The 25571-nt window shown below is 22.5% G+C and overlaps 6 protein-coding genes across 11 annotated transcripts; 4 read left to right on the forward strand and 2 right to left on the reverse strand.

Annotated features, from left to right (window-relative positions):
* Positions 1–753: 753 nt before the first annotated feature.
* On the forward strand, positions 754–3153 carry LOC102671526 (transmembrane protein 43 homolog). Of its 2 annotated transcripts, none has more exons than XM_006612415.2 (6): positions 754–1204; positions 1396–1578; positions 1638–1870; positions 2023–2233; positions 2368–2573; positions 2664–3153. In XM_006612415.2, exons 1-6 carry the CDS (start codon positions 1190–1192, stop codon positions 2944–2946), a joined length of 1131 nt encoding a protein of 376 aa, XP_006612478.1. In that variant the 5' UTR covers positions 754–1189; the 3' UTR covers positions 2947–3153. The 2 variants fall into 2 exon arrangements, with proteins under 2 accessions (XP_006612478.1, XP_006612477.1); XM_006612414.2 differs by having other exon boundaries at positions 755–1204; positions 1933–2233.
* A 194-nt stretch (positions 3154–3347) lies between these two features.
* LOC102671406 (regulator of nonsense transcripts 3A-like) lies at positions 3348–7664 on the forward strand. Its single transcript, XM_006612413.2, has 6 exons — positions 3348–3659; positions 4113–4527; positions 4630–4781; positions 5959–6628; positions 6718–7013; positions 7107–7664. Exons 1-6 carry the CDS (start codon positions 3537–3539, stop codon positions 7320–7322), a joined length of 1872 nt encoding a protein of 623 aa, XP_006612476.1. The 5' UTR covers positions 3348–3536; the 3' UTR covers positions 7323–7664.
* Positions 7665–7834: 170 nt separating this feature from the next.
* Positions 7835–14250, reverse strand: LOC102671057 (condensin complex subunit 1). 2 transcript variants are annotated; one of them, XM_006612410.2, is made up of 21 exons: positions 14136–14250; positions 13939–14073; positions 13650–13828; positions 13393–13532; positions 13200–13281; positions 13056–13118; positions 12748–12981; positions 12329–12661; positions 11957–12149; positions 11550–11869; positions 11083–11475; positions 10730–10974; positions 10541–10661; positions 10126–10449; positions 9840–9970; positions 9390–9644; positions 9048–9320; positions 8810–8952; positions 8400–8708; positions 8237–8332; positions 7835–8132 (listed from the first exon to the last, which is right to left on the reverse strand). In XM_006612410.2, the coding sequence occupies exons 1-21, from the start codon at positions 14248–14250 to the stop codon at positions 7963–7965; spliced, it is 4254 nt and encodes a 1417-aa protein (XP_006612473.1). In that variant the 3' UTR covers positions 7835–7962. The 2 variants fall into 2 exon arrangements, with proteins under 2 accessions (XP_006612473.1, XP_006612475.1); XM_006612412.2 differs by lacking the exon at positions 10126–10449.
* Positions 14251–15390: 1140 nt separating this feature from the next.
* On the forward strand, positions 15391–20274 carry LOC102670747 (WD repeat-containing protein WRAP73-like). 2 transcript variants are annotated; one of them, XM_006612407.2, is made up of 7 exons: positions 15391–15599; positions 15743–15925; positions 15989–16165; positions 19092–19328; positions 19447–19600; positions 19660–19869; positions 19957–20274. In XM_006612407.2, exons 1-7 carry the CDS (start codon positions 15435–15437, stop codon positions 20160–20162), a joined length of 1332 nt encoding a protein of 443 aa, XP_006612470.1. In that variant the 5' UTR covers positions 15391–15434; the 3' UTR covers positions 20163–20274. The 2 variants fall into 2 exon arrangements, with proteins under 2 accessions (XP_006612470.1, XP_006612472.1); XM_006612409.2 differs by lacking the exon at positions 15989–16165.
* On the reverse strand, positions 16422–18943 carry LOC102681978 (probable elongator complex protein 2). The gene is made up of 2 exons (XM_006612405.2): positions 17656–18943; positions 16422–17574 (listed from the first exon to the last, which is right to left on the reverse strand). The coding sequence occupies exons 1-2, from the start codon at positions 18834–18836 to the stop codon at positions 16443–16445; spliced, it is 2313 nt and encodes a 770-aa protein (XP_006612468.1). The 5' UTR covers positions 18837–18943; the 3' UTR covers positions 16422–16442.
* LOC102681763 (putative ATP-dependent RNA helicase DHX57) lies at positions 20183–25571 on the forward strand. 3 transcript variants are annotated; one of them, XM_006612403.1, is made up of 12 exons: positions 20183–20640; positions 20821–20959; positions 21056–21240; positions 21307–21767; positions 21853–22376; positions 22506–22813; positions 22873–23362; positions 23426–23808; positions 23932–24053; positions 24139–24458; positions 24551–25165; positions 25277–25571. In XM_006612403.1, the coding sequence occupies exons 1-12, from the start codon at positions 20570–20572 to the stop codon at positions 25418–25420; spliced, it is 3762 nt and encodes a 1253-aa protein (XP_006612466.1). In that variant the 5' UTR covers positions 20183–20569; the 3' UTR covers positions 25421–25571. The 3 variants fall into 3 exon arrangements, with proteins under 3 accessions (XP_006612466.1, XP_031364765.1, XP_006612467.1); XM_031508905.1 differs by lacking the exon at positions 20183–20640 and having other exon boundaries at positions 20822–20959; positions 21033–21240; XM_006612404.2 differs by lacking the exon at positions 20183–20640 and having other exon boundaries at positions 20822–20959; positions 21045–21240.

A 25571-nucleotide genomic window follows, 5' to 3' on the forward strand; every position in this document is an offset into this window, starting at 1 on the left:
GAAATAAAATTTTATGAATTTGTCTATGTTGATCATTAATATATGATAATCTTAAATGATTTTATTATCAAAAAATTTGTAAACTTTATAACTCACAAGAACATTACTAAGAATAATGACAAACAATCATTCCACTTTCAACTCACTGCAAATACTGATCTAAATATTAAGATCAAATAAGATGATAGTGAGGGCGTGATAAATGAGGGCGCTATTGTTACTTTTATGAATTTTTCTTTATAACAATTTTTTAAAAAAGTTGTAAATAATTAATTTTAATACTCCATTATAAGAATATAATTAAAATATATATAATATATAAAATATATATAGGATGTTAATATTCACAGAATAACTTTTGAAAAATTAATTTTAGAAACCAAAATATAAAAGTTAATATACAAAAATGTGATTTAATAATATTTAATTAAGTTATAAGCAATTGAAGTTTGTTAGACAATATAGATAAAATATAAATAAGAACCATTCGGTTTCCGTTGTCCCATTTTATTCTTGCATTATTTAACGTAAATTTAAATTACTTACAACTTAATAAGTAAGCAATCAATCGATATTTTTATATGCCTTTTTATAACTTTCATGTTTTGATCTCTAAAATCGATTTTTTAAAAATGTCTTATAAATATACTAACATTTTATATATATGTGTGTATATATTAATCTTATAATTTACATTTATAAAAAATCTATGCGTAAATCAAATTCTGAATTTTCAACTTTTCTCTACGATTTTTTCAAAAATCCAAGATGGCTACACTGAGATGTAATGCGTAACGATTTTATCAAATAATAAGAAATTGAAAAAAAACAAAAGTTTTGTTGAATTAAGATAGCTTGTATACAATAAGTAATAAATAGATCAAATATCATTATAATTTTTTACGCCCTTGCACGTGATTTATAATATCATTAAAGTTAGAATAAAGATTTATATACAATTGCATGAACTGAAATATATTTTATGCAATGCATCAAATTAATTGAGCAATATATATTCATAGTCTAATTTTGAACATTAGTTCATGAACAGACACGATTAAAATGTATATTTTGAATTGTATTATTATATACACATTTATTTGAAATTATGTGAAATAAAATGGTATTTTAAATATTAGTTTTAACAAACAATTAAATATTATCATTTTGTATAATGTAATCTATTAAAATGTATCGTGCAAATGTAAGCATAATTAATTTTATATTCGTTTTTCGTTTAAATTTTTTTTAATTTTCTGATTTTTTCTAAATATAATATTTCAATATATATCTAACATATTTTATAATATTATTATATTATTATAATATTTAACATTTAATATTTAATATTATTATATAATTTAAATAATTTAAATAAAAAATTACTTGCTTTAGCAAAATGGACAGCCCCAAAGGGCAAATACTGAACCTATTCATCAAAATCGAGTTAATGGAAGGCAACCTCCTCCTGTAAATATTCCAATAACAGTTTCTGAACAATTTAGAGAATCATGGTTAACTGCTATTATTGGACTTATTATGTTTGCAACTGGCATGTGTCTTTTATTTTGGAATGAGGTTTGTAAATATTTCATCATTAATTAAAAAAGAAAATTTTTGATTAGATAATATTACAGGGGAGAGCAGTGAAAGTAGCACATTCTTTGGATGAAGCTTTGCGTAATGTAGCTATACTTCCAAATGCAATGAAATTATTACCTGAATATGAAGGTCGTTTAATACATTTATCAGGTCCATTAAAAATATCAGAACCATTAACTGAACCTGATTATGGTGTAATTGTATCAAGTGTAAAATTAAAACGAAGAGTGCAAATGTATCAATGGGTTGAGATAGAAGAAGAAAGAAGGTAAATTATAAAATATATTTTCATCATAAATCAATTCTATAATTTATAATTTTGTATATTAGTTTTGGAGGAGTAACAGAAGAAGAAAAACATTATTATTACACAACAGAATGGAAAGATAAACTTGTTGATTCAGATCATTTTTATATTAGAACTGGTCACCATAATCCAAAAGAAATGCCTATTAAAAGTCAAGTGCAAGTTGCAGATGAAGTTAAAATTGGTGCATTTATATTTGGGATTGAATTGAAAAAAAAATTTAATGATTTTGTAGAAGTTACGAGTGATGAAAGACCTGAACGTAAAGATATTAAAATGCATTCTGGTTTATATTATCATAGTTCTAATTTATGGAAACCTAAGGTTATTATTTAAAATTATATATAAATTACATATATAATTACATATATTAATTAGTAAGTTATATTATTATAATATAGTAATATAATTATAGTAAATTAAGCAATGTACATACACATTCACACATTTACTTATAGGTAGGTGATATACGTATACAATTCTCCTATGCAGGAAAAGGAGAAGATATATATTCTATAGTTGGTATGTTGCAAAAAGGAACTATTGTACCATATATTACATCACATGGAGAAGAAATTTTACTTCAAAGGAGGCATAAAATGTCAGTAGATCAAATGTTTCATTCTGAACATGTACACAATTATTGGCGTACATGGAGTATTAGGTAATTTTTTTTTAAAAATTTAAATAATATATTCTGATATTTCTTTTCTTTTTTATAAATATTTTGTCATAAAATTACTAACTATTTCAGAGGACTTGGCTGGTTAGTTTTATTTTTGGCAGCAACATGTTTAGCAAATATATTAAGAACTGTAATTCTAAATTCAACATTCTTATGTGGAATTATTGCAGTTGAATCTTTAACAATGTCTGTATCAATGTCTATTAGTCTATTAGTGATTGGTTTTGCTTGGGTATGGTATCGACCAGTAATAGGTCTTTGTTTAGCATTAGCATCGATTTTACCATTTATTTATTCAACATTAACTTCAGCATCTCAATCTCAACAACGTGATAGTTATAGAAGGCTATGAATTTTTATTAAATAATTAAATTATATTTATATAAATATATTCATTTATATTTTCTATTATTATGCTTTTTTGCATAATTTAATATTAAATTGTAACTAATCTTAAAAAATATTGTTAATCATATTGTAAATTATTATGCAATATAAATGTCATTGATCATTTTAAATATTTAAAATGTAGACAATAAACTATTTTATGAACTTTAAATATTTTCGTATAATTTTACATAATACAATTTATTTCTAGATAAATTTTCCCTATTTTTAATCAAAAACAATTGAATATTCAAATTCGATAGCGTAATTTTTAATATTGTAATTTTAGAAATTAAATTTTTTTTTTTTTTTTTTTGATTTCCCTAGATGTATGTATTTTAAAATTCCCCAATGAATGAAAGTTTATTTTTCTCTATCCAATAGCTTTCTTACGATTTAGTGAAACAAGATGGCCGCGAAAACTTTGTAAACGGAAACGTTTATTTTGATGACTCGAAGAAAAATTACATGCTTTAAATATTATTTTTGATTAGAGTGTGTGTGTCGAATTGACACAAAATAAACTTGATTTATTAAGAAATTAAATAAATGTAGATGACAATGACTGAAGAAACACAACAGTCTGAGACTGCCGCACAAAATGAGGCACAAACTAGTTCTCCAGATGTTGGAAAAGTTAAAGATAGTAAAAAAGAAAAATGCCGACCTATGACAAAGGTATATTTTTCTAAAATAATGCTAAATATTTAGAAGTCTTTTATCAATTATACAAAATATTCTTTAACCACATACAATATTATGTGCATAAAACAAAAATCGAAGTTTAATTTTCGATTTTTGAAACATTTATAACATAATTTTATAAAAAGATATGATAAAGATATGTTTATTTGATATATATTAGATAAAGATATCTGAAAGATAAAAAATAGCAAATTATATATATGTTTTATATAACAATAAATATGACTTTATTATTGAAAATGAAAATGTCATAACTACATGTCATATGACATCTTTTTGTTTTATTTTTTGAATAAAAATGACAAAATGTCTAATTCATATGATAATGATGATTTATATAAATTTTTATATTCATTATAAAAATATCTAAATATATATTAATTCAATTTTAATCAATAATAAAATAACTAAAATATATATTTATAGGTAGTAATACGGAGATTACCTCCAACTATGACTCAAGAACAATTTCTAGAACAGGTTTCTCCATTGCCAGAAAATGATTATCTTTATTTTGTGAAAGCTGATATGTCTATGGGACAATATGCTTTTGCCCGTGCTTATATTAACTTTGTTGAACAACAGGATATTTTTATGTTCAGAGAAAAATTTGATAATTATGTATTTATCGACTCCAAAGGTACAGAATATCCAGCTGTAGTAGAATTTGCACCTTTTCAAAGATTACCAAAAAAAAGAACAGGAAAAAAGAAAGATTTAAAATGTGGTACAATAGAATCAGATCCTTATTATATAAGCTTCTTAGAAACTCGTAAAAATCAAGAAGCTGAATCTAATATATCACAACCAAAAACAGAATACTCATATCAACCACCTGATAGTAAGTAATTTTTTAATAATTGATATGTTATATCATAAATTATTATATGCAATAATAAAAAATTTATCTATGAATTTATATATATTTATTTTACTGTTATAGATACACCAAAAAAAATTACAACCACTCCTCTTTTGGAATATGTAAAACAACGTAAACAAGAAAAGCAACGTCTCAGAGATGAAAAACGTGAAGAGAGACGACGAAGAGACCTAGAACGGAGGCGAACAAAAGAAGATCCTATCATATCTAAGGTGACACTACATCTTATAATGTGTTTAGTTAATTAATTGAAAGTAAACTAATTCAAATATGACAAATACAGTATAGAACAAAAAATTTATTAAACAAATATATGTAATCAAAATTGTTTTTAGCGCACGCGCAATATATATTACATTTTAAGTATTATATTCTCTACTGTATTTGCTGATACTAACCTTTTCGCTCTACAGTCTGCATGTAATATTGAAGATAATCAGACCAAGTATTCCTTCCTTTCTACTTCCTCAACTGTCAAGTCAGAAGATATATTTTTTGATCATCCTACTGAAAATCTAAGTGTATCTCATGAATGTAAAGAAGACATTTCTGGTAGTGGTACTGCAAACATGATCCAAGCTAACAAAAATTCCTTAAATGTTCAACAGTTTTACAGAAATGAGAATACTGAAGTATATATAAATTGCGTTAGAAGTGTGCCTTATGTTAATGAACGCTGGCATTACACTAATAAACAACGAAAATTATTTTATATTTACGAAAAAAATTATAAAGAAAAAGATGCTAATTGCAGAAAAAATAATTACAATCATTGGAGTAACATTAAAAATAATTATATTTATAACAACACTAAATGCACTAAATGCACATCTTATATTAATAATAAAAATTATTTTTCTGTTTTATCAAAATCTCAATTTACTAATTTACATAAAACTTGGAAAATGCAAATACCAATGGAAGTATCAAAGTCAAGAAGTTGCAGTGCTATGTTTGATTATCATAAACTTTATCCTTTTAAATCTTGTGAAACAGGATTGCCAGGATATCGTAAAACTTCATGAAATAGGAACTGCAAATGATTAGCAGGGAAATTCATGTTATGTATTTATTTACTGCATGTTAAAAGGTCATAAGGATTAAAGATTTATTCATCACTTATGCGATTTAGTTCAATGCTATACACTGTTTCCATTTAATATTGTATCCCAAATTTATATACATTTATTAAGATGTAATTAATTTATTACCGTTTAATTTGTATACATTAAATTTTGTAAAAGAAACTGTTTTTAGAAAAAAAAGTGAAAATTCTGTGTTGCTTTATTATAATTTATTCTTTAAATTATGATGTTGAACTCTATTAAAATCTGTTAATATTAAAATAAAAATGTTTTACTTAAAATAAATATTTTAATTTTGTTATAGGTATTGAAAAATCAAGATCTTGATAAAGAAATGTGTAAAGATAATAAAGAAAATAGGGAAGAAAAGGATAAATTTTCACCTAAAGATATAAAAAATCGTATTAAAAAGGACGATAAATTACGTGATAAAATATCACGTGATCGAGATTCTAAATCAATTACAAAAGGATACAGGGAAAGAATTGAAGATAGAAATAAAGATAAAGATATAAAACATCAAAGACGGCACGAGGATAAGAAGATATATGGAAGACGTGATGAAAGAGATGGTATAAAAGATGATAGAAGATTTGATGGAAAAGATGATAGAAAATATGATTTCAAAGAAGATATTAAAGATTCTAGGGAACGAAAAATAGAGGAAAAACGAGGTAAAAGTTATGAAAAAATGAGGCAAGAAAAAAAAAGACTTGCAGAAACCAAAAAACAGAATGTAGATTTTAATGTTGACACAGAAAATAATGTAAAATTAAGATGCGAGGACGAAGAATTTCAGAAAAAAGAATTTCAAGTTGATTCGTATGAAAATATTAAGGAAAATGAAGAATCTATAGATGATAAAGAAGATATTAAAAACAGTAAAGAAAAAGAGAAACAGGAAACTAATGAAAAAAAAGTTTTAATAGAAGATTCTGTGCAAGATTATGAGATCAAAGAACAGAAAAAATCAGGTATAATTTTTATAATATTATAAGTAAATATAATTTTTATATAAATATCTTATTTTTAAAATGTATATAAATATATTATATATTTATAGATACTATATTATCTACTATTGAAAGTAACAAAGATATTGAAAAATCAAAATCTAATGAAGATATTAATAAAGAAACTAATGAAGATAATGAATCTGAAGAAAAAAAGGATTCAAAAGTCACAAAGAGACGCAGTTCACTTGAAAGTGGAGGAGAAGGTGGTACAGGAGATGGAAATTGTTTAAGAAGGCATAAATCTTTGGATGGAGGAGATCAAAATAATTTACAGAAGACTGAAAATGAAGATAAAGAAAAAGATAAAAAGGATCCAAGATTAGAACGTCGAATTAGAAATAAGGTATTAATAATTATTTTAACTGAAATATTAAAAGTGATATTTAATATTTAATGTCTATTATTTATAAAAATATTTTTTATTATAAAATAATAGGATCGTCCTGCTATGGAGATTTATCGTCCTGGAATGGGGAAGTTTAGTAAACAAAGATTAGAACGAGAAAAATCTAATACTAACGACGAAAGAGCATCACTTTCACAAAGTCCTACTCCAAATCTTAATTCTAGTAATCTTTGTAAATCGGGAAAACCTGGAACAGAAGTACGTTCTATGACGTTTAAACGTAGTATTAGTCGTGATTTGGTATAACGATAGCTAAATGCAAATCTCTTCCTAATATTAATGCGATACATGTGAAACTTAATATATAAGATTTTTACACTAGTCTTTCTCATAACGTACAATATTACATAGTATATTTATTGTACACAAATGCATAATAAAATAGTGTTTTATTTACTACTAATAGCCACAAATGTATAAAATTTTTGGAGTTATCTACATATAGAGATTTGATATATGTACATTACTTTATGTTTAATTCTTTTGTTGCAATATATATGTGATACATAATATTATCATTCATTACTTAAATGTTATATCAAGTGTTCATTATTTTCATTAAAATAAATATTTCTATGATAATATTTTAATTTTTATATACCAGTTGTTATATTTTTGTAATATTAAAAAAAAAAAAAGATTGAAATAATAGTAATATACTTTAAGATTTTTATGAAAAAAAATTATTTAATTATTCATTATTTAATGCTATAAAATAAAAGAAATTATAAAATATATTTTTATAATTAAATATATATTTTATTATTAAAATATTTAATTAATAATTAAATTGTAAATATTTAGTATTTTTTCACTTACTTCATATTTTGTTTTTTAATCTAGTATCAAAAAATACAAAATTGTATGTTAAATATGTACAAAAATTTTAATTCCTCATTCGTGATTGGGATAAACGTGCTGAAGATCTTTCCGGAATACGCAAAGGTGTTACTTGTTTATTTCTTTTTGGTAATGATGATGGTGTAGCTGCAATTGAATTAATGCGCTTTTTTCGACTTGACCTTGTTATGATCTGTGCAGGTGCATTTTCTTTAACTATTATGAAAAGAAATAATAATTAGATATAATAATAAAAATAATATCTAATTAACAAAATAATAAAACATAATAAAAGAATTATTTAAAAAAATAATATATACGTTGCTTTCTAGGAGTTTTTATTGCTAAATCATTATCTGAATCCGAACTAGAACTCGATTTGCATCCCCACGATTTTCTTTTTTTAAAACTTTCTGCTAAAACAATCATATCAATTAATAAATATAATCTTAATAATAAATTTTTATGTAAAAAAAAACTTACTTTTTGTTACTGATGTTAAATCAGAATCACTGTCAATATTATCATCTTCTTCTTCACTATTACTTACACGTTTATTACGTTTTCTTGATTTTGGTACTGCTGGTGGTGGCATTACCACAGTATTATCCTCTTTTGAATCTTCTGTTCCTTTAAGAAGTTCTTCTATTTTTTCTTCTAATTCTGTACATATTGTTTTTGTATTTGGTTTTTTTTTGGTTTGTTCAATAACAGATTGTAATGCTTTTAAAACTTGTTTGTGATGAATTTTATCCTTCAATAAAGGTAAACTTTCAATAAGATGACGTATACCTAAATAAAATTTTATTAATTAATAATAAAAAAAATTATATTTAATATGATCTTGAATATATATAATATGAATGTATAAGTAAATATATATTCTTACTTACTTTTTACACTAAATTGCATAAGTGAAAGACAATATGCAAAATCACGCCATTGTCTTTCTGTAGTAGCCAATTTAAATCTAGCACAAATTTTATCAATAATAGAATCAATTTGTTTTTCTTTTTGTAATAAATTCAAAATATGCCTGGAAATATTTTAAATTGTATTTAATTATCATATTTTTATATATTTATATATTTTTATTAGTTATATTTTAATTTTACTTTAGAAAATACTTACTTCAAAATTTCTTGAAAATCTGATTCATTTATATCTAAATCAGGATCAGTTAATCGAGATAAAATATCAGGCATCACATTATACAAAGCATTGCCTTTTTGTGAAAGTGCTTTAAAAAATTGTTTTGCATCTTGTCGAATTTGAGAATCTTTGTCAACTATACAAAGAGCTAATTCTGATATTTGACCTCTCACGCGCACCATTTCTCTCATTATAAGACTTGATAAAACTCGAACACATGTACGTCTTACATTTGTATCTTCATCACGGAGCCTATAAATTATTATTAGTTATAAGTGATTGATTAAAATAATAAAATTGATTATTTATATTTTTAAGTACCTGCCATAAACATGTTTCATCCATGGTTCAATCTGATTTGGAAATCTTGTTGTAAGATCACTTATTCCAATAAGGACATTAGCCCGAATACCAGGATATGGTGAACGTTCTAGTATTGTGATTAAAAGTTGTAAAGATTTTTCACAAAAACTGGAGCTTACTGTCATCATTTTACTAAGAGCAAGAGCTCCAGCAGCTTGTATATCTTCATTATTATACTTATCATGATATTGACATACATCTAACACTAATGGACTGTAAAAAAATTGAATAATTACTCATAAAAGTAAAATTTAAATATATAAGTATATAAATAAAAATATAACATAAATATTAATTCTCATTGCGCTTGGTATGTTGCTTTACTTATAAAATATCATGTTAAAAATGGAATATATTCATATTATAAATAATTTAAATATTTACTAAATATTAAAATCATGAACATACACAAAATTTACTAAGAGTCCATCTCCAGTTACAACATGATTTTCAAGGATTTCATTTATAAATTCTGCATTTGAATCCATTGTTGCTCCTTCTACAGCTTCTTCTCCATTATCTTCCATAATTAAGCTTGTCTATAAAAAATAATAAAATTGATTATTTATATTTTAATATATTATATATATTAATATTTTAAATATATAATATTATTATTTTAGAATAATTATAATAGATATAAATAATATATAATAAATATATATAAATAAATTTTAAATATATCATTATGTACTTCTTTATTGAGAATTATTTGTCTTGCACTATTTGGAGTAGAAACTTCTATTTTTGATCTCTGAACTGTATTTATATCTTTTTCATTTTTATCTGATTTTTTTTCTTTTCTTAAATTTCGTACAATATCTCTCCGTTTTAATTCTTTATAAACTGATGTATCTAAATGAACCATTTCTTTGATTGCAATATGCCCAATCAAATATAATAATTTAGAAAGTAAAAAAAGTGAAACAGTATTTTGAGTTGAATCATTATTAAAATGTCCTCGAATACACACTTGTGATAGCACTTGTTTCATTAAATGATCAGGCTGATTTGCTAACTAAAATAAAATAAAATAAAATAAAAAAATTAAAATATTGTTTTGAAGATATTTATTCAATTTAAATAAATAAAATCGTTATCATACTTACATGATAAATAGCATTAATTGCATCAGTTGCAAATGAAATATATCCATCTTCTTCTATATTTATAAAATTTTCTATTAGTAAAGAAAGAATTTCTTTAAACATTTCATGATCATTGGGATACCTAATAATATATCTTATATTAATTATTTATATAATTTATATAAATATATATTTTTCTATTTACTATACCTAATAGATGATTTTTCAATATCATCATTTTTATGTTTTATGGTTAACAATGCTCTACATGTATCTCTGGCTAATAAAAGATCAGTTTTTGCTCTAGATCCAAATCCTACTTTTATTAATACTTCTAAATTATCACTTATAATACAACTTTGAGTTTGAGCTATCATTGTTAATAACATTAAAGCAGATCTACTATCTAATGAATCTGTGTCTGGTGATTTCATTGAAAAAGTTTCCCATAAAACCTATTAAATAAATTATAAATATGTTTATAATATAAAATTATTAAAGGCTATTTTTAAATTAACATAATAAAATAAAAAAAGAAATTAAGATTATAATATATTTTATACCTGTAACATTTCATTATCTATATCATTATTGTTATACCATATTAAAATAAGCTGAGTTAAAGCTTGACTTTGACCTGGTTGAAGTTCTTTTAATAAATCAATTAAGGATCTCATACATATAAGAGCTTTTTGTCGTTTTGATTTTTGATTCTCATTTTTATTTAAATAAAGATCTTTATATACCACTGCAATATTATTACGAACTGATTGATCGCGATGAAATACTTGAAATAAAGCATCGCGAATAGCAACTGCAGACCCAACTATGCCAAATTTAGAAGCAATTCCAAGTAAAGTACATGACTCAATAGCATCAGTTGCTGTAGTAGAAAAAAGTAACTTTTCTGTCATAGGTATAGCAATTTCTAATTCAGTTGCAAATTCCAAACAATGCTGTAATATAATATAATAATATAATTTTTAATTAAGTAATTATTAAAATCAATATAAAATATATAAAAACATACTCTCAAATAATTTATAACTCGTTTTATTGCTATTATTTCTTCTTTTTCTTTATTTTCTTCTATTGACTGTTTTTTTTCTATATTTTCTTTTATATTATTTAAATTATTTTCAGATTCCATAAATGTTTTTAATAAAAATAAGAATAAACATTCTTCTTTTGCTTCAGGAGAAAGATTTTCTATATCTGGTTTTTGCTTCAGTTTTATACAAACTTTCCATAAATATGTTACTGCTTCAAAAATTTTTTCTTTTAACATTAATTGTCTTATATATTCAAATGCTGTATCTGTATTTATATCTTCTTCTTCATCTTTATTATCTAATTTATAAAACAAAAATTAATAATTATGTATATTTTTGTATTAAAATACAAATTTTATATATATATTTTACATATATACAATACCATACTCTGTATCCATATTTTTTTCATTATTAATAACTTCTTTTAATACTTTTCTTATTTCTGGGAGTAAAGTATTCCAAAATTCTAATCTCTCATTATCACCACGAACACTTTTACTAACACTTTCAGTTTGTAACTTTCTAAGTTTTATTTCTTCTTTTTCTAATGATTTAGATATTTCTATTTTATTTAGCTATAAATATATTTAATATATATAAATAAATATATATAAATATAAACTATATAATTATCAATTTGATATAAAAAAATAATTTGATATAAAAAATAATATAAACAAATATATTTAATATAATTAAATAATAATAATTAAAAATAATAATAATAATTAAATATATAATTTCTTTTACTCACTGTAGCAGCAAATGGATTGCTTTGTAATAAAGCACGCATTAATTGCAATGCTTGTTTTCGTACACTTGCACTTTTATCTTCTAAACGTAATGCAGTAGCAGCTAAAAGTCTTCCTTGTCTCGCTAATGGAATAGCTCCTTCACAGCATAAGCGTTGCCAAACTTGTAAAACTTTTGATCTGACATAAGCATTATTATCAAGAATATGTTCTTCCAAACTATTAAGACATTCATCACGTTGAACTTTTTGTTCTTGTGTAAGATCATCTCCAGTCAATGCCTTTTGTATAACTTCACATATAATACTAATAGTACAATTTCTCATAGTATAGTGCTAAAAATAGTAGCATACAATTATATAATGAAAATATATTTTACATATATATTTGTACATATGATTATTAATATAAAGTAATTTACCTCACTACCCAAATAATCCATCACATCATCAAGAATAGGAATTATAAGATTTGGTTCAGAAGCAGCAATAGTTTCTAGAAATATTGATATATTACGACTATCAAGTTCAGATAATTCACTTTGATCAATCTCCTTCATTATTTCTTTTATTAAACCATTACAACCACAATTTTTAATCATATATATAATTCCAGTAGCTATATGAGATGCTAATATATCATGTAATTTTACTAACTAAAATTTATATATTCAATAGATTTTTTTTTATATTAAATAAAATTTTTATTCATTAAAAAAAATTTATATACCTGAATAATTCTTATTACACAGCTTATACCATGATTATATTTTTTAACTGAAGTACCTAAAATCTTTTTTAAATAAATTAAAATCAAAACAATTTGAAAATTAATTCAATCAAAAATAATGTAATGAAATTTATAAAAGTTTACCTCAAAAATTGTTTCTCGTATATGTTTACATTTTGAATCTTTACATTGTTCTAAAACTTTATAGCACACTTTAGTGAATAATCTAAAATATATATAATATATAAAATATAAAATAAAGACATATTTATTTTATATATTTTGAAGATTAAAATAATTTTTAAAGTTAAAATTAATATGTTTATATCAAACATACATTATAAATGAATCTTCTACAATAGGAGGTTGCCAAAGTTTTTGTAATGGTAATTGTAATAATCTATAAATATATTCTAATGCTTTTTCTCTATCACTTTCCCATTCTTCTTCTATATCTGATTTTGTTGATTTCTTACGCTACATAAAACAATAAGTAATATAAAAAAAATTATAAGATATTAATAAATTAATAGATTAATATGAATTAATATAAAAATATTAAAAAATAAATATAATTATTTTAATTAAACAAACCTTGCCTGTATATTTATCATTTACATCTTTAGAAATTTCATCATCAATATGACAAAGAAGCCAAGAAAATAAATATGTAAGCATTTTATTTATATTTAAAAATCTTAATCTATCTTCTTCTTTCAATTCTTTTCCATTTTCAAATATATTTTCCAAATCATTTACTAATATTTCAATAGCTTTATAAAATAATAATCAAAATAAACATTTTATTAATTATATAGAAATTAAATAACAATATTTATAAATAAATAAATATACATAATATATATATATATATATTTTTTACCTTTATGAATTCTACTAAAGCCACGCATAATAATTGGTAATTCAATTTTATTTCCATGAACAATTAAAGAGAAGAATGTATCAAAATGATCTAATATAAAATTGATTCCATTCATTTGAAGTGCTGATTTAGCTTCTATCAACAAAATCAATATTATTATAATAAATATAAAAATACATAAAATTTTTAAAACATACCATCAAGAGCTTGTGGTAATACTCGTATTGAAACAATTTTTTCAACAAAATATTGTCCATTCCGATTTTGTAAAAGTTCATCCTTATTTATAGGAATAATAAAATCTTTAATCATTTTAACTAATTAATAATTAACTAATTAACAAGTATCTTAATTTTTAAATTTTAATTTAAAATTAAAAATTTATTAAATTATCAATTTCATCTAGACATAAGATATAATAATATTTATAATAAAATGTTCTATATACGTTTCAACTGTTACGGATGTTGTTACTTTTCAAATTCATTACAACCAACATAATGAAATTTGATTCATAAACTATGTTCACAATTAAATAAAGATTTATATTCATTTATATATTTAATAAAATATATATTAAATAAAATAATAAAAAAGAATAATAAAATTAAAAAATATTAAATATTTTTAAAATCTTTTTTAATAATTTTTTTTTATAAATTTTATTGCATTTAGTTACGTTGGCAAAATTGAATAATAGAATTATTAGAAATAAAAAAAAATAATTATATTATAAAAAATTTGATAAAATAAAAAGAATAGCAAAAGAAAATAGATAAAATAGAATAGAATAAAATAGATCGAATAAAATAGATTTTTGAGGACTTTAAGACCTATGTTGCAATAATGTAACGTTTTTATATCATGTAAATATATTTATTACTTAATTATATTAATTAATATATCTATTACATAATTTATAAATTTGAACTATACTATAATAATCAGTAAATTTTATAATAGTAAATTTATAATTATAATAGTAAATTTTAAATTTTATAATTTTATAATTTTATAATCAAAAAATTTTTCACATGATTTTTATTATCGTCAATACAATATATAATATGTTCATAATATATAACTATATTCATAATAATACAATATGCACTTTTCATAATGAAAAAAAAGTCATAATATTTAGTATTACAAATCATAATTTATTATCGCGAAAATGAATCTTAGCTAAATATGAACACGATATAGCAGAAAGAATATGTGATGTTACATTATCACCATTGTCACCGTAATTATAATATTATAATTATAATATTAAGCAAAAATATGTCATAATATAATGCGATATTCAGTTTCGATACATGCTTGCTCATATATATATTACCTCACAATAAAAAATAAAGTCCTAATAAAAAAGAATTACCGCGCTCATCTGGCAATTATGATCAACTGTTATTTCTTTATATAGAAGATAGAGAATTTTTCTGGTATATATATATTATACACAATAATACATTTTTTGAATTAACAATAACACAATGTCATTAGAACTAGAAAATGATATAATACGAATAAATAATCAATTGTGTGATTTTTCTAAAGATGGAACATTTTTTGCAACTGCATATCAATCAAATTTAACTATAAAGAGTAATAAAAAATTTGATACCATTCATTCATTTGTATTTCCAGATATAATTGAGGTTAGTATATATAATTTAATAAATAATAAATAATTTTTATTAAACTTTTATTAAAAATTTCTTCTTAATAATGAAATAATAATTCTAAAAAAAAAAAGTAAAATATTTTATAATATCAACATTTGTTTTTCATTCTATCATAGTATTTAGAATGGTCAAGAAATAGTGAATATATTCTATGTGCAAATATAAAAAAAGCTATTATTCAAGTATATTCCATTCATTATCCTGAATGGAAATATAAATTAATTGAAGGCAGTGTTGGTTTAGAAAGTGTTAATTGGTCTCCTGATAGTAAATACATATTGACATTATCAGATTTTAATGTAAGTAATAAATTTATTTTATTATGATAAATTTTAATATATTAAAATTATTAAAATGCTCAGATTCAAATATCAATATGGTCTCTGGAAAATCAAAGTGTAATTCATATACAAAATGTGAAATCTTTTTTTCATAAATTATATTTTAGTCCAAATGGTAATAAATTAGCTGTAGTAGTTTCAATTGAGAATAAAGATAATATAGAAATTTATAAAACTGATACATGGAAATTAAATAAGGTAAGTAATTCAATTTAAATATGTATATAAGGACTTTAATAAAGACTTATGGAAGCAATCCTAGATTAAATTTTTGGAATTAGAAAAACTTGTTTTTTAATATTTCCAAAACTTTTAGAATCAATCATAATATAAAAATTGAAGTTACATCCAATTTCTTCTGAATTTTTTGATTAAATTTTTTAAATTAATTTTTTAAATACCTGCATATCTTTAAATTTTATTATTAATATTAAAATTTTATTATAAAAAAATAAAAAATATTTTACAAATTTGTTTATTTAAAAACATTTATATCATGTATTTTAACAATATGATCAGATCCACAACTTGCTAATTGCAAAGTATTTGAATTTTTTTTTTGAGGTCGAAATTTAAGTCTTTTAACAGTTAAATGATGTGCTTGAGAAGAATCATATACTACATACTTTTCCCATTTAAAATTATTAGCAATAATTTTCAATTTTTGTATTTCTATACATCCAGTTTCAAATCCTATAGCTAAGATATGAAAATCTTGAATATTTTGTAATGAAAATGCAAGTGCTGTAACTGAATTTTTTACATCCAAACTAGTAATTGGAATAATTTTATCATCTGAAAATTTTACATTCCAAATTCCAATTTTTCCATCTCTAGAACCAGTTGCAAAGTAAGATGAATCATGCATCCATGAACAACACCATATTATACGAGTATGAAGATTATCTTTCTTCAAACTAACTGCAATTAAGATATATATATCATCTTTAAATTCAAACAAAGACCATTTTCTGTCTCTAGAAACAGATAATAGATATTTATCATTAGGAGAAAATTCCATTTGTGTCACAGTTAATTGGTGAGACATAAGTTTCTGAACTTGAGTCCATGTATTTGTATTCCATAATAATATTGCAGAATGTTCTTGTGATGATGATTTACATGCAGTTGCCAATAATATCCCATCATGTCTGGCAGCTATAGAAAATATTTCATATCCATGACCATAAAGTTTTTGTAATTCTGGCCATAATGTATTTTGAATTAATTCTTCTTCTGTTGGAGGAATATAATCCTCACTTTTAAAGTCATTAACTATATTATTTTCAATTGTAATATTATTATTAAATGTTGCTTTATTTGTTAATCCAAGAGCAGGTACTGATGCACTATCAGCCATCATATTTTTAAAATCATCAACATTAACAAGTTTTATTAAACAATTTTTAAATATTGCTGGTGCTACAAATATACGTACAACTTTTTCTTCTGCTCCTGAAGCAAACATGTAAGGAGTTAACATAGCTAAACAAGACATATTATATCCATGAATTTGTGGACGTCCAATTTCATGCCAAAATTCTATTTCATTTTTCCAAAATGCATGAATTCTTGTTGTTTGATCCATACTTGCAGTAATGAGAAACCTATAATATAACATAATATTTTTATTTAATATATGTCATTAAAATATTATATATATATGTATAATAATTTTGAATACAAACCTTCCATTTGAATCCCAACAAAGATCAACTACTTCAGCAAAGTGTCCACTTGGTACAGATTTTGGAATCCAATTTTTTATAATATTTGAATATTCCCAAATGTGAAATGATCCTTGATAACCATGTGCTAATATATTTAATCCATTACCACTAAATTTACAACCATAAAAACCCATTGAATTACCACCAACTTCACCTACTCTTACTTTTTCAGACCAAATACCAGTTATTTCATCTGGTTCCCATATAATCATAGATTTATCTAATGAACAGGATAATAATCTTAAAATTTTATTCTTACTATCCAATGGATACCAATGTATACCATAAACCCAGCCCTCATGGCCATAAAGAACAGATTCTAAAGTAATATGATACTTTGAACCATTGACAATGAATATTTGTTTCTTTTGATGTAATTCATTATTTGATTCTTCTATATTACTTGCAGAAATTTTCCAAAGTCGTATCATGGCATCTTGAGATCCACTTGCAAGCAAAATACTATCACTTATATTATAATTAAAGTCCATACATCGTACCCAATCTTCATGGCCTATCAAAACTTGAACTTTTACAAAATATAATTTTTCTATAGTATTAAAATTAGTTATATATAATTCAATTGTTGAATTTTCTAATCCAATAGCTAAAAGAGGTAAATCTGTATTTGGCAGAAAAGAAAAACAAGCTTCTATTGGTAATTTTCTATTAAATGTAAGTGTCTGTAGACATTTTACATTATTCTGTGTATCTCTAAACCATATTTTTAAATCTCCTTCAACAGATCCAGTGCATATTAATAATTTAGAAAATATTTCTTCACTTAAAAAATCTTGATCATAAATATATATACAGTTACTAAATGTGACAATATTTTTAACTTCTATGATACTGCTACAATTAAAGAAATTATTTTTTTTACTCCAAATAATGACTGTTCCATCTACTGAACTTGATAATAATTCTGATTCAAATTTCGAATTTCTTCGTTTAATCCATCGAACAGTATTAACTCGATCTTTGTGTTGATGAAGTGTATTTGTTATTTTTCCAATTTTTGAAATATATGGATCATAAATTGCAACTGCATGACATGCTGCGAAACAAATAAGTCCATTTTTTCCCCAATCAACTGAATGTGGAACTCGATTACAAGCACATGATATATAAGTTGTCATAATTTATTTTTAAATAATTGATAATAAACACTTTAATAATCAAATGTTAATTTAACCTCAATGCAACCACGTTATACATGCGATCTTTATTATAAGATGAATATATAGATAGAATTAAAAAAATACGCGGGAAATTTAAAATTTGAAAATTTTTTTTGATCATAAATATATATATATATAACATAATTTACTACTTAGATTTATAATAATATTTTATAGTTTATAATATTTAATGTTATTAATTGTAAATTTTAGAAATTAATATGTGGACATTTAAATAGTATTGATGGTATATGTTGGTCTCCCAATAGCGAATTATTGTGTATATGGTCATCCTTTAGTGATGAAACAAAATTAATTATTTATTCAACTATATTTGAAAGAGATATTGCTATATTCTATCCTGCTCAATTTGAAAACTTAAAAGGAATCGAGAATGTAACTTGGATGCCCAGTGGACAGCTATTAGCTGTAACGGGATTTAATGAAATGGTAATTTCATATATTTTAGTATATTAAATTTTTTATTAAATTGCATTTTTATTATTATTATTATAATATATATAATCTTTTTTAACAATATTTTAGTAAAAATATATATATTTTTTAGATTGTATTATTAAATCATGTGACATGGAAACCACTTTTACATTTATACCTTGAACCGATAATAAAAGAAAATTATTTGAACAAAGTATATGAAGAACGTATAATTCAATTAAATTTTTCAAATAAAAATACAAATTATTATAATAAATATATTTGTAAGTAATAAAAAATTTATATAAATATAACTAATATTTAAAAAAATCGATATTTCTAGTGGAAGAAAAATCAGAGCGACCAATAAATATAAAAATTGGAAGAAAGAATAATATCGAAAGATTATCAATAGCTAAATTTGATATTTTAGAATTTAGTTCATGTGGACAATATTTAGCAATAAAACATCAACTTTATCCTACAACATTGTGGATATGGAATATTATCGATGATTATCTTGATTATTTGCTTCTTGAAAATACTATTGTAGGTAAGTATTTATTTATATATTTTTGATAATTTTTATAATTTCCTACAAAATAATAAATTAAATAAAATATTAAAACTTTTTAATTAGCTGTAAAATGGAATCCTACACGCGCTCATCTTTTAGTATTTTGTGAATGTGTACATATATTTGAATGGACACCACATAATGCAAATTGTATATCAAGTCCACGAAATATTACAATATTAGATGCACGATGGCATCCTCAAGGAAATTTTTTATTACTGTGTGGTTATAATAAAGCAATTATTTATCAAATTGAAAATAAATTATGAATCATTTAAGTAATCATTTAAATAATACATATAATAAATAAATTTATTTTTTTCATATAATAATATTTGTTACAAAAAAAATGTATTTATAAAAATTAAAATTATTTTTAAAATGTATTTTAAATAATTTTAAATAATTTAATTTTTATATCCTATAAATAATAAAATAAAATCTATTATATAAATAATTAAATAAAATAAAATGAAATAAAATTACACAATGCATTGTTGGTAATAAAACTATTAGTAATACATACAAGTATACAAATTCATCCATATATACATTTTAATTTGTCACTAATATACATCCATTTCTTAACCTTAATTTTTCTCAAGTATTAAAATATAATTAAAAGTATTTATAGAATTATTTTCTATAATAAACGAAATTATTTATAAATTTAAAAATGAATCATACTGACATTGAATTAATGAACGACGTTATATTAGAAGAAAGACATGTAAAAAGAAATAACACGTAAGTAAACAATTTAACCTTTTGTATATTATAATAAAATAATATAATAGATTCAGAATATATCATTAAAAAGTATATTTTTTTATACATAAAAAGCAATTTGATCATTAAAAAGATTGATAAAAAATATTATTTTTATTTTTAAAATTATTTTTTAAATTGTAAAAATGTATTTTATAGAAACGTCTCAGCAAAAAATAAAAATAAAAATAATAACCCACATATTTCAAGCAAACTTAAAGTAGAATTACAAACCTTAAGAATATCAGAAGAATCTGAACAACAATTATATGATACTTTAAAACATATTTATGGTTCTGTACGTATTTAAACATTTTTATTAATCTATTATTTTGTATATAAATATTTTTTGTAAAATATATTATTATTAGGAATTAATATAGTTTTTTGATAGAGTTTTAAACTTTCTGATGCATCAGAATTTGAAAATAAAAGATCCAATTTAGGCAAACAATATTGGATGGAAAGAGGAAATTTAATTATCAAAGGAATAGTTGATTATTCTTCTAAAAATAATAAACCTAAAACTGAAGAACAAATTAGTAGACAATTTGCAACATCTAAACTTAAAAGTTATGGGTGAGTTAGTTAAATTTTAAGTTTAAATAATAAATATTTATAAATAAGTATTTATATTTTTTTTAGTTTTCATCATTCACATTGTATGGAAGCATTAATACATACAGAAGGTGATGTAGGAAAAGCTTTGGAAGTATTATTTTATAAATATTATGAATTGGAAAATATAGCAAAAAATAAAATACCTGATGATATTGGGACAATAGAATTGTTAGAAAAAAGAAATGAAGAAAGAGAAGCACTTGAATCTATTTATGGGAACATGTTTACTGAAAAAATAAAAAATCAAATTTGGATTGTACATGTTAAATTAGATTATTTAGTAAGAAATGATGAAATAGAAGAAAAGATTGAAAAAATTAAACAAAAACAAGAGAAAGAAAAAGAAAAAGAAATTTGCAGATTATTTATTCATAAAAAATGTAGATTTGGAAATAAATGTAGATTTTTACACCAACAACCACAAATAATAAAAATGCCTGAAAGAGAAGATCCATATTTTACTTTAGAAATAAGATTTCCTGAAGGTAAATATAATATATGTATATATTACTATATATTATATTATTATATATATTTTACTATATTTAATTATTTTAAATATTTCTTTAGGTTGTAAATATCCTTATGAACCACCTTATTTTTATTTTTATAAAAATGATGGTATATTTCCAAGTATAAATTGTTTAAGAATAGGAAAAAGATTGTATGATGAAGCATTACTAATATCTGCAGATGGAACACCTTCTATTTTTTCAATAATATCTCTTTTGGAAAATGAATATGAAATAAAAGAATATTTAGAAGAAAATAAAAAACAATTTATAGATCAAAATGAATTACTATTTCAAAAGCAATCAGAAAATGAAGATGAAACAAATATAGCTACACATTATGAATTAGGATCTATTCATAGAAAAAATAGAAATAATATTAGCTGGGAAGAAATATTAAAAGAAGATAATCTAATTGAAAAAAATTTCAAAGAGAAACAAACCAATTCTAGATATAAAAAAATGAAAGAAATTAGAGAAACATTGCCAGCATGGACAAAAATGGATGAAATTTTAGAACTAATACATAAAAATCAAGTTACTATAATTTCAGGTGAAACAGGATGTGGCAAAAGTACACAGGTAATTAAATTTTTTTATTCAATTAATAAAAATAATAAATTTGAATTTATAATAAAGTATTTGAATTTATAATAAACATATACTAATAAAGTAACTTATAAAATAATATTAATTGAAAATATTTTTTAGGTACCACAATTTTTATTAGATGATTGGATTTGTAATAGGTCCAAATCCAAAGAACATGTTAATATAATATGTACACAACCTCGAAGAATAAGTGCAGTAGGAGTAGCAGAAAGAGTTGCAACAGAAAGAAATGAATGTATAGGTGATATAATAGGATATCAAATACGATTAGAAAGTAAAATTTCTAATAGAACTAGATTAACATTTTGTACAACTGGAATTTTATTGCAAAGATTTTCTATGAATCCAGAATTAACAGATGTTACACATATTATTGTAGATGAAGTCCATGAAAGAAGTGCAGAAAGGTAAGTTACTTATCATATAAATTTGTTTATTTTAATATAATTATTGTAATTTTTTTTAGTGACTTCTTATTGATGCTTTTAAAAGAGTTATTACATAAAAGATCAAATTTAAAAATAATACTTATGAGTGCAACACTTAAAAGTGAGGCATTTTCCTCATATTTTAAAGGAGCTCCTGTTTTATGCATTCCAGGAAAAACATTTCCTGTAGAACGAATTTTTTTAGAAGATATTTTTGAGAAAACAAGTTATGTTCTTGAAGAAAATTCGCGATTTACACGAAAAATTAAAGGTGATTGGGTGCAATTACAAATTGATTTAGAAACTGCAGAGATTGAAGGCCTTTCTGCTCCTATACCTAAGGAATCTATTGAAGATGAAAATTTATCACTAACGCAACTTGTCAGTAGATATCAGGCTTATAATAAGCAAACACATAAAAATTTATATGTTATGGATTATGATAAAATTAATTTTGAACTTATAGAGACAATATTAGAATGGATTACTTTTGGTGAACATAATTATCCTAAAACAGGCTCCATTTTAGTAAGTAAATTTAGTAAAATAATAATAATCGTTTTTTTTTCAAAATAAATATTGCATTTATAGATATTTTTACCTGGATTTGCTGAAATTATTGCATTAAAAGATCGATTAAATGACAATAAATTTCTCTCACCAAAGACTGGAAAATTTATCATTATACCATTACATTCATCTTTATCAAATGAAGAACAAAACTTAGTTTTTAAGAAAAGTAAAAACGTCAGAAAAATTGTATTAAGCACAAATTTAGCTGAAACTTCCATCACTATTGATGATTGTGTTTTTGTAATTGATAGTGGCAAAATGAAAGAAACTAGATTTAATTCAAATCAAAACATGGAAAGTTTAGAAACATGTTGGGTATCACGTGCAAATGCATTACAAAGAAAAGGTCGTGCTGGACGTGTAATGTCTGGAATATGTATTCATTTATATACTTCATACAAGTATATATAATTATTTTTTTAATTATTTATATTAAAAAAATATTATTTTTATAATTATTTAATTAATAAATCATTTTTATATTAATAAAATATTTATTAATATTTATTTTTTATATTTTTCAGATTTAAATATCATTTCACAGCACAACCAGTACCTGAAATATTACGAATTTCTTTAGAACCATTGTTACTACGTATACAACTTTTACATATAGGAAAAAAGATTGATTTACATAAAATTTTGAGTAATAATAATTTATTTAATTTTTAATTAATATTTTTAATATTTTTAATTAATTTTGTAGCATTTATATTATAATGCTTATTTAGGTAAAATGTTAGAAGCACCAACAGAAGAAAATATTAATAGTGCAATTAAACGTTTACAAGATGTTGGAGCATTTAATTCTGAATGTACATTAACACCATTAGGCCATCATCTTGCTACACTGCCTGTAAATGTACGAATTGGAAAATTAATATTGTTTGGAGCAATCTTTTGTTGTCTTGATTCTGCACTCACCATTGCAGCTTGTTTATCTCATAAAAATCCGTTTACTATTCCTTTTGAAAAAAGACATGAAATTGATGCAAAAAAAGAATTTTTTACGGCTAATTCTGATCAATTAACTATTCTTAAAGCATATAAGGTAAACATGTAAACATAAATATTATAATATAATATAATATATAATATATAATTTTATAATTATTATTATAATTTATATATTTCTCTTGACAGAAATGGTTAGAAGCATATACACGCAACAGTAATGCAGGTCAAGCTTTCGCAAATGAAAACTATCTATCTATGCGTACACTATGTACTTTGGCAGATATAAAATATCAATTATTAGAATTATTGGTTTCAATTGGATTTGTTCCTATTAATTTGCCCAAACGACAGCCAAATGTTGATAAGATTGTGGAAATTACTGGATTTGAACTTAATATCAATAATGATAATTATAAACTTCTTCAAGGTTTACTCTGTGCAGCTCTATATCCTAATGTGGTAAAAGTTTTTACACCAGAAAAATCTTTTCAAATTCAATCTGCTGGAGCAGTTCCAATACAACCAAAACCTGAGGAATTAAGATTCCAAACTAAAAATGATGGTTTTGTCAGTATTCATCCATCCTCTGTCAACTTTCATGTTGGTTATTTTCCTAGTCCATATTTAGTATTTCAGGAAAAAGTTAAAACAAGTAAAATATTTATTAAAGAAGTATCAATGGTACCAATTTTACCATTAATTTTATTTTCTGATTATGAATTAAAAATAGAATTACATAATGGAATATTTATTGTATCATTAGAAGATGATTGGATTTTATTTAGTGTTGAATCTCATAGGGTAAAAATATTATTTATAAAATTAATAATTTTTTTAAAAATTAAATTAAATTCTATTATTAGCTTTATAAAATTTAGACACGAAATAATTATAAATATTGATTTTACTTAGGTGGCACAACTTTTACAAAGAATGAGAATAGAATTAATCGAATTATTGGAACAAAAAATGAAGGAGCCTCTTTTAAATCTTTTGAATCATCAAAATGGAAAAAAAATTATTCAAACAATTGTAAATGTAGTCACCAGAGAATAAAATATAATAATATATTATACATTTTTTAAATATTAATTATAAATTATTATTAAAAAAATACATTGTGATTCATAAATTATCCTATAAAAAGTAAGTTTGATATAAATAATTGTTATTATCAAAATTTTTTTGAAAATTAAATTTTTTATAA

Source organism: Apis dorsata, unplaced genomic scaffold (genome assembly GCF_000469605.1).
Source record: "Apis dorsata unplaced genomic scaffold, Apis dorsata 1.3 scaffold_112, whole genome shotgun sequence".
Taxonomy (NCBI): domain Eukaryota; kingdom Metazoa; phylum Arthropoda; class Insecta; order Hymenoptera; family Apidae; genus Apis; species Apis dorsata.